Genomic DNA, 9,175 nt, shown 5'->3' on the forward strand with positions numbered 1-9,175 from the left:
ACAGTATTCCAAAGGTCAATGTTTTGTTATAATGCTTGATATACATATTGAAAATAAAGTCTTAAATTTTTCTTTTAAAAAAAGGAATGGGTCTTCTGTTCAAAGTAGGTGAAACTGTTATAATCACACTTCTAATATTGTAGTATCATAATAATATTGTAGTGTTCTAATTTCTGTAGTTGTTTGTAGTGTCCTAATTCTTGTAGTTGTTTATCTCCACTATATGCTATCGTTGTAATGCATGGGTAGGGAAACTAAGGCCCAGGGGCTGGATCCTGCCCAATCGCCTTCTAAATCCGGCCTGTGGACGGTCTGGGAACCAGCGTGTTTTTACATGAGTAGAATGTGTCCTTTTATTTAAAATGCATCTCTGGGTTATTTGTGGGGCATAGGAATTCGTCCGTCCCCCCAAATATAGTCTGCTACCCCCAAGGTCTGAGGGACAGTGGAATGGCCCCCTGCTGAAAAAGTTTGCTGACCCTTGTTGTAAGGGGAATCTTAACAGATTAGCAAACTGATGGTCTGCTACTACGACAGTGTTCTACAGTAGTGAGATTTTGGTTCCGATAACCCTCACCTCAAGCCAACAAGGTTCACTGAGTGATTTTGCACCAGTCATTCTCTCTCAACCTAACCTATTCCATTTGTTGTGGGGAAAGGAAAATCATGTATGTCAAATGGAACTCCTTGTGAATAATTGCAAGGATACTTGAGGAAATGGCTGGGATTTGTTTGTCTTGATGGAAAGAAGGAAGACTTCATTAATCAGTAAAAGCCTCGAGTTGGTAAGATGACTGAAGATTTCTACTGTGGTAGATAAACCTAGTATCTTGAATGGTTCTGATACATCATTTGAAACAGGTATCAAGTACATACATTCCCACATTTTTGTGTGTGTGTCTATTTGTGTTCTCACATATAAATAAATTAACTATTAAACAGAAAATTATAATACAAGACAACCATCAGTAGTGGAAGTTTCATCATTTCCACGACTGCCCAAGGACTTACAGCATCTCTCTTGTCATTTAAAAGTAGTAATTACTGCAAAGCTGAAATTTTTTATAAGCCAGCCATTAATTACTCATCAAAGACTTTATCAGCTTGCCTTTAAGACAATCCATGTGCTTAAATTTTGCACTTCTATTCAGCAGAAAGAATAAATGTACCATGGCTGAGCAAGGCTAAATGCTTATTTTATACAGTCCCAAGATTTAAAACCGTAGATATAACTATTTAAAACAGTTTTGAGGCATATAACTTATTTTCCACAATCAAGGAAAGTATATTTATACATTCTGCAGCTATCACCCTTTGCTAATAAAACAAAAGAATTATGCAATCAGTCTTTAGAGTAATCAGATCAATGGTTTATTTTGCACCAGTAATTTAACATAAACTGTTCATTTGCTTGTTAGACAGATGTATGGAAAAGCAATCAACCTGAACCATTAATATTTGGACTGGCATACAAAGATCTGCAGGTGTGCATTTGACAATTTATAACTTCAAGTTTGTACGATCATGGTATTTTTGGTAGGGGTCATCAATGTACCAGTTTCTTCTTTTCCAGAAGGAAGATGTCATTTTATCAAGGAGCTTAGACTGTGTTTTATTGCAGAACACATGTTCCCTCAAGCGCCTCCTCCGCCTATAATTTTTTTTCCACAGCCGTTTCTTGTAACCAGCCTGTCATCAAAGAGTAAAAGATTTAATTCTTCAAACGTATGAATGGCTATCCACAAAATAAATACATAATCATCACGCAAGTAGATTTTCATATAGCCTGTTCTGTCCTTCATTTTTTAATTCTTGCACTTTTCTAAGCTACAATTACAAAAGCAGCATCTCTCCCACACACTGGCATATCATGCTGTCAAGACAATAACATTCAATGAAGAAAATATTACCCTTCTCCTTAGCCAAAGGCCACAGTGCAATCTGAGAAATCTGTGAATCACAGGTTTTACAGTTTTCCTTTTTCCTTTTCGCAAGCCGAATTTGATGAGGGTCCTTACTTGCTGATGAAGGATACTTGGGAGCAGTGGTGTTACACTGAAATTTGTAGAAAATCAAGAAAATATGAAGTTAGATCTAATAGCTGTGACCTGTTTAATTTAGCAGTGTCTCAATAGCACAGAAACCTTATCCCAAGATCCTTGAAAAGAAAAAAACTAAAAACATCTCAGCAATGCTCCATGAATAGCAGAAGTCACAAAAATGTTCAAATATCTCCTTAAAATTATTTCTGTTACATAAGAATTCAAACTAGTGCACCGTGGATGAAGAGGATGTAACACATGCTCACCTCCAAAGTATGTTTGTATGATCACACCACAATATTGTTGTTGCTTCCATTAATTCCCACCCTTACCTTACCAAAGTGGCAGACTTTTGTACCCTGTGCAAAGCCAAAATTTGCCCGCTTCTCTGTGACCAAACACAATTCTGTCCCATGTTGTTACTCTCATGTTCCTTGAACAGTAGAAATGGGGGAAACTGCCTGAGATATGGGAGGTGGGAGCATGCATCCCCATAACGGCTCTAGCATGCACATAGGGGAGAAGGAACTGGGATCTTACTTTGTTAATACTCACACTAAGCCTCATCAATACCTGCTTCAGAATGCAAATTCGGTGCACTAATACATGCCTACCAACGGGCCAGTCCTACCCCCATAATTGGCTTCTGGCACAAATAACAACCCAGTGGGCAAATGGGAGGGAAAAGAAGAAAGAAAATGGACTAATGCGTCCTTCCTTGTTTATGTGGCTTTGGCAGCTGCAGTATGAATAATATTGGAATATGTACTTTTCCCAAGCTCCAGAAAGCAGAGATGGAAGGGGGGGGGAGAGGCATCCTGGGGAAACAGCATTAGCCCTACCCCAAACGACTGAGGAACTGCAGTCACAAGCTTAGCAACCACCAGGGGCTCTTAGGTAGGAGGTTTGAAGACTTGCCAGTACACTTAGAACTCGTAAGGGAAAAATATTTTTTCTTCAGTGTGTTGTAGTTTCACGCAAATTACTAGTCCCAAACTGAATCAAGCTCAGAGGAATCACCTCTAACTACTGTTGATATTTTGACATCTTAGCCAAAGTATGCATATAACCTAATACGTTGTTAAACACACCAGCAATACACTAGGAATCCTGTTATTACTACAGTGGTACCTCTGGTTACATACTTAATTTGTTCCGGAGGTCCATTCTTAACCTGAATCTGCTCTTAACCTGAAGCACCACTTTAGCTAATGGGGGCTCCTGCTGCTGCTGCGCTGCCGCCGTGTGATTTCTGTTCTGTCCTGAAGCAAAGTTCTTAACCCGAGGTACTTTTTCTGGGTTAGCGGAGTCTGTAACCTGAAGCATATGTAACCCGAGGTACCACTGTATTAGTAAGGAAACTGAGGCAACAGGGACCTATCCCAACATTTTACACTATTATTATGCCTATATAATGGAACACATGGTGCTTTTACGGACAATCAAGCAAATATCAGCTCCAGCTCAAAATCTGTAAAAATCTAAAATTCAGCAGTGAAAAGGGGAGAACATGCAGGATACAGTTACACATACTTTGACTTTTTTATGGTTGGGAACCAGGTAGAAAGGTTTAAAACAAAATCTGTATGCAGGATTAAATTTTGTTAAATTGTGTCTACCTGTTCAAAATTGAGACTGAATGCCCATAAGACCCACTTCCAATGGAGAGAAGAGGTTTTCTGGTGGAGATTGTTGTTATCGTCCTGTGGCTGATGTGAAGTGAAGACAACCAAGAAATCGGGCGGATGCTGTAAGAACTATTACTGGCCAAAGGGACCAAAGGGCAGAAGGATCTTAAAACCCCTAGAGAAATAAGAGAAAACATTATGAAAAGCAAGCAGACCATGTATCAAGAAATGGATCCAGGAACTGCCTTCATCTGGCTTCTCCCTGTTCTGGACTTCTCTAAGTGAGTGTTGATTATTATGAGACTGATGGAGCCAGGTGAAGACCTATCTCAAGAGCTTACCAGCTTAATTTTCCTCTCGCCAAGAGAGAGAGCAGGAGGCAGGCAAAGATTACCTCAGAAGTCAGACCTCACAGCCTGCTTCTCCTACCCTGCTGCCCTAGAAGATTGTCTAAGGCAATCTTGGGTCCCCAGATGTTGGGCTACAACTCCCATCATTCCTAGACAGCATGGTCAGGGATGATGGAAGTGGCAGTTCAATAACATCTGGGGAGTTCAATAACATCTGGGGACCCAAGGTTGAGAAAGGATGGTCTGGGGCTGTCAACTGTCCTGTGGAAAGGATCCCAATGGCTTTTAATGGCTCATTGTGGGGTTTTTCTTTAATGTAGTTTAATGTTTCTTGTAAATTGCCTTGGAAGGATTAGTATCATGGAAGGCAGACTATAAATAAATTGATGAAGATAATAATTAAAAATATATATTGGGGTGAAGAGTCAATGTGGAAGGGCAATCAACCAAATGAGTGTGTGCTAATAGGACTTTATTATTTAAATAATAATAAACCCACTACAAGACTTCATCAGATCAATGCCAGTTTTCTTTTGTAATCGTTAATAATATGACTCAAAGTTGGTGAGATTTCTTGCTTACAGCATTTCACATTAAGCGAACTGCTATGATTAGTCAAAGCACTAACACTCAGACGCAAGGAAAGTGATGGTCAATTTCCAAAAGCAGCATTGCGTTGCTGTTATTCTGCAAGATTTCATCACAACCCCCATTCCTGCTTGAAACAGCAGCAACCTTAAGATGAAAGTCTTCAGGTCCTACTTTTATTGCTGCTCATCATTTTAACCTGCTTCAGCATCTACTGGGAGCCAATGCTATTATACCTATGGCCTCCGTTTCTTTTTCTTTCTTTCTTTTTGCAATAGCTAGTTTAGGGTGACCTAGTGACGGCCAGCCTTTCTTCCAAATTTGGACCTGTGGAGGTAGCTCCAAAATCGGTTGGCAACTGTGTGGTCCGAGCGGGGTCAAACCAGCAAGTCCCCCATACCACCCTTTAAAGCCCTAATCGGCCTCAGTCCAGTATACCCGAAGGAGCTTCTCCACCCCCATCGTTCAGCCCAGACACTGAGGTCCAGCTCCAAGTGCCTTCTGGCGGTTCCCTCACTGCGAGATGCCAAGTTACAGGGAACCAGGCAGAGGGCCTTCTCGGTAGTGGCACCTGCCCTGTGGAACGCCCTCCCACCAGATGTCAAAGAGAAAAACAACTACAGTGGTACCTCGGGTTAAGTACTTAATTCGTTCCGGAGGTCCGTTCTTAACCTGAAACTGTTCTTAACCTGAAGCATCACTTTAGCTAATGGGGCCTCCTGCTGCTGCCGTGCTGCTGGAGCACAATTTCTGTCCTCATCCTGAAGCAAAGCACTTAACCTGAGGTACTATTTCTCGGTTAGCGGAGTCTGTAACCTGAAGCGTATGTAACCCGAGGTACCACTGTATCTGACTTTTATCTGATGGCAGCCCTGTTTAGGGAAGCTTTTAAGGTTTAATAGGTTATTGTACTTTAATATTCTGTTGGAAGCCGCCCGGAGTGGCTGGGGAAACCCAGCCAGATGGGCGGGGTATAAATATATTATTATTAATTATTATTATTATTATTATTATTATTATTATTATTATTATTATTATTTTCCTAACCAGGAGCTCCAAGTCCCACTGCCAAGCATCACCTGCAACAAAATAATCCGAATAATTAGATAGGGCCAACGATTTATTATAGGCGCTCTCTCTCTTCCTGCGTGTTCCTGGCTCGGTGCTAAAGCGAGGCAACCGCTAAAGCGGTGCCTGCAGTGCAGCCCAAGGGGGGATGCAGGAGCGTTGACTCTCTCCCCGCCTGTCACTCACACGACGACACCCGCCCCACCCCGTGCGACCCTCAGTCAACGTTGCTTCCCCCGACCCCCATTACTGACCTGGGAGCCTCCGCGCCGCAGCGAGCGCCGCCATGTTGGCTCCTCCGCCCGCCCGCTACGGCATCCACGGAGGGTCAATGCGAAGCAGAAAGCAAAGGCGCGCGCGCCCCCGCTCCTGGCCCCGCCCCCTTCGCTGCCTTATCAAGGGAGGATCGGCTGGTCGTCGCCAGCCAAGGGAAAGCGTTCCCGGCTCAGCTTAGAAATGCTGGCTTTTTGCGGTTTTAGTTTGGGAAACGATAGACCCCGAAATCGATTTTTGCGCGTGGCAAATTTGCTTCTTCTTCTTTTCCCCCCAATTTTTTAAAATTGTTTTTCACAACATTATAAACAAACACATAAGACAAACAAGCATAAATCATAGCCTTATTGAAAATTACACTTATTAACATTGTGAGGTGACTTCCTCGCTTCCCCTTGGTTGAATTCCTGCGTATCCTTTTAACGGTTTTCCAAATCACAGTTCTTAATAAATTTAACTTAGACGTTAACATCCTTAGATCTTCACATTATGAAATTAAACATATTAATGCACCCCTTAACATAAATAAAATCCTAAGCCAATTAAGTATTTGCAAGCTGTTGTCAGTTAATTTAACTTAACATGGCAAATTTGGTTCCGCTCGGAGCTATTTTTCGTTAAGAATTAGGAAATTATTTAACCACCCCCCTTCCCTAAATATGCTCCCTGTTACTGTTTTTGAAAATGCAAAAATAAAAATAATTAACAAATAGACCATTCTTACAGCACCCTCCCTGAATCTGGCACGCTTAACTAAATCTGTACTGATGTTTCAGCACTGCGTTCTTCCCACGTTCTTCATTGCGTTTATGGGCGAGGACCTCATCCTTTTATAGCTTGTCACGTGATCAGTTTTCCTGGCCTTATTTACCTTCTTTATCTCCAGCTTGTAATAGAGTTTTGCTTACTTTTTATTCTGGAATATGCAATGTGTGTGGATTGCTAACAAAATAATAATTGGGGGTAGGGGTTGGGGTGGTGGTGATAAATAGTTATTTGCTCTATTGTTACATGATGTGTTGTGTCCATCAATATTGCCAATAACTGCTACTGACTCAAAAGCGACAAATATCTGCACTGCTAAAGGTTGGCATCTGTTTTAGGAGTCAAGGAAGAGTGCACCTGGTTGTGGGAAGGGGAAAGCAATCCATTGGAGAGTTACAGTGCCTGCTGTGGCTGTAGCAGCCGATGATAAAAGATAAAGGTAAAGGGACTCCTGACCATTAGGTCCAGTTGTGGCCGACTCTGGGGTTGCAGCGCTCATCTCGCTTTGTTGGCCGAGGGAGCCACAAGCAACGGGAGCTCACCCCGTCGAGGGGATTCGAACCGCCGACCTTCTGATCGGCAAGTCCTAGGCTCTGTGGTTTAACCCACAGCGTCACCCGCGTCCGTAGCAGCCGGTAGGGGAGAGATATATTTTGTTGCAGAGATGCGGGTAGCGCTGTGGTCTAAACCACAGAGCCTAGGGGTTGCCGATTGGAACGGGGTGATCTCCCGTTGTTTGGTCCCCGCTCCTGCCCACCTACCAGTTCAAAAGGATGTCAAGTGCAAGTAGATAAATAGGTACCACTCTGGCGGGAAGGTAAACGGCGTTTCTGTGCGCCGCTCTGGTTCGCCAGAAGCGGCTTAGTCATGCTGGCCACATGACCCGGAAGCTGTCTGCAGACAAACACCGGCTTCCCCCGGCCTATAGAGCGAGATGAGTGCCGCACCCAGAGTTATCCGCGACTGGACCTAACAGTCAGGGTTACCTTTACCTTTTGTTGCAGATGGGGCAGAGGAAGGCATCCGGTTGTGCTGATACAGGTGTACTATGGCATTTCTTCTCTCTGCGTTTCTCCCAGCGGACATTTGTCACCTCCTCACTACAGTGGTACCTCAGGTTACATACGCTTCAGGTACATACACTTCAGGTTACAGACTCCGCTAACCCAGAAATATTACCTCAGGTTAAGAACTTTGCTTCAGGATGAGAACAGAAATCGTGCTCCAGCGGCACGGCAGCAGCAGGAGGCCCCATTAGCTAAAGTGGTGCTTCAGGTTAAGAACAGTTTCAGGTTAAGAACGGACCTCCGGAATGAATTAAGTACTTAACCTGAGGTACCACTGTACTGTGGATACTCAACCTGACTGCCTGTCTCCAGGTGCTGTGGTCATCATTAAGCGATTCCCACCTGGCAGGGTTGGTGTTGCCAGAATTTGCAGAAATATATGCAACGCAGAGTTTGCCTGCCAACGGGCCCAGTACCCCATAGAGCACATCCTTGATATAGTGTGAACATGCTGGGAATGGGGCCTTGGGAGAGCATATCTTTATTTGAGACTCTGTTATGTCATGTTGGAATGCCCAAAGCCTTCCTAACATGTGGAAGGTGTTGAGGTGTCACTCCCGGCAGCTACAATGGTACCTCGGGATGCGAACGGGATCCGTTCTGGAGCCCCGTTCGCATCCTGAATGGAACATAAGACGCAATGGCGTGTCTGCATGTGCCGCGTTTTGCCGCTTCCGCGCGTGACATGATTTTGAGCGTCTGCGCATGCGCAAGCGGCGAAACCCAGAAGTAATGCACTCTGTTACTTCCGGGTTGCCGCGGAGCGCAACCCAAAAGTGCTCAACCTGAAGCACATTCAACCCGAGGTATGACTGTATTCTGTACCTAGATAGTATTCTTCACACACCCCAAAAAAGAAGTGCTGGTCTGAATTTTAATCTGTTTTATGTATTTTGACACTTTGAATGTTTTAAAGTACTAGATCCCACCCCCCACCCCCACCCCGATTTCGTAGCTTTATCTTTTTGTAAACCACTTTGAGGTTGCTGCTATTGTTGGCTTTTTACAATTATGTATACATTTTATGAAATACAAGAAATACAAATTCGTTGTGAGATGGGGTAACTTTTCCCCACACTGTGTCTGGGTTGGCGATTTGATGTTAGCGATTTGATGTTAAAACAGTTTATGTATTTATGTATTTGATGTTATACCGCTCGATTGCAGAAAAACACACACCCTGAAAGGGCACTTCACTAGTTGCAAAGTTAGAAAGGACCACAAAGGACATCTATAGCCCAACCCCTGCAATGCAGCAATCGAACCCATCACCCTGATATTAAGATTCCCATGCTCTACCGACTGAGCTATCAAGCGTTTTTCTTAAAATACTGGCAAACTTCCCCATAACCAGCAGCCGCCACCGCCGCCGTCCAGCAGCAGGAGAAAGAAAT

The 9,175-nt window shown here is 43.4% G+C and overlaps 1 protein-coding gene across 1 annotated transcript; it reads right to left on the reverse strand.

Annotated features, from left to right (window-relative positions):
* Positions 1-1,348: 1,348 nt before the first annotated feature.
* On the reverse strand, positions 1,349-6,036 carry MRPL35 (mitochondrial ribosomal protein L35). The gene is made up of 4 exons (XM_081166959.1): positions 5,931-6,036; positions 3,662-3,845; positions 1,911-2,055; positions 1,349-1,689 (listed from the first exon to the last, which is right to left on the reverse strand). Exons 1-4 carry the CDS (start codon positions 5,962-5,964, stop codon positions 1,501-1,503), a joined length of 552 nt encoding a protein of 183 aa, XP_081023085.1. The 5' UTR covers positions 5,965-6,036; the 3' UTR covers positions 1,349-1,500.
* Positions 6,037-9,175: the final 3,139 nt, after the last annotated feature.

Source organism: Podarcis bocagei, assembly GCF_964188305.1.
Source record: "Podarcis bocagei genome assembly, chromosome: 13".
In the NCBI taxonomy this organism is placed as follows: Eukaryota; Metazoa; Chordata; class Lepidosauria; order Squamata; family Lacertidae; genus Podarcis; species Podarcis bocagei.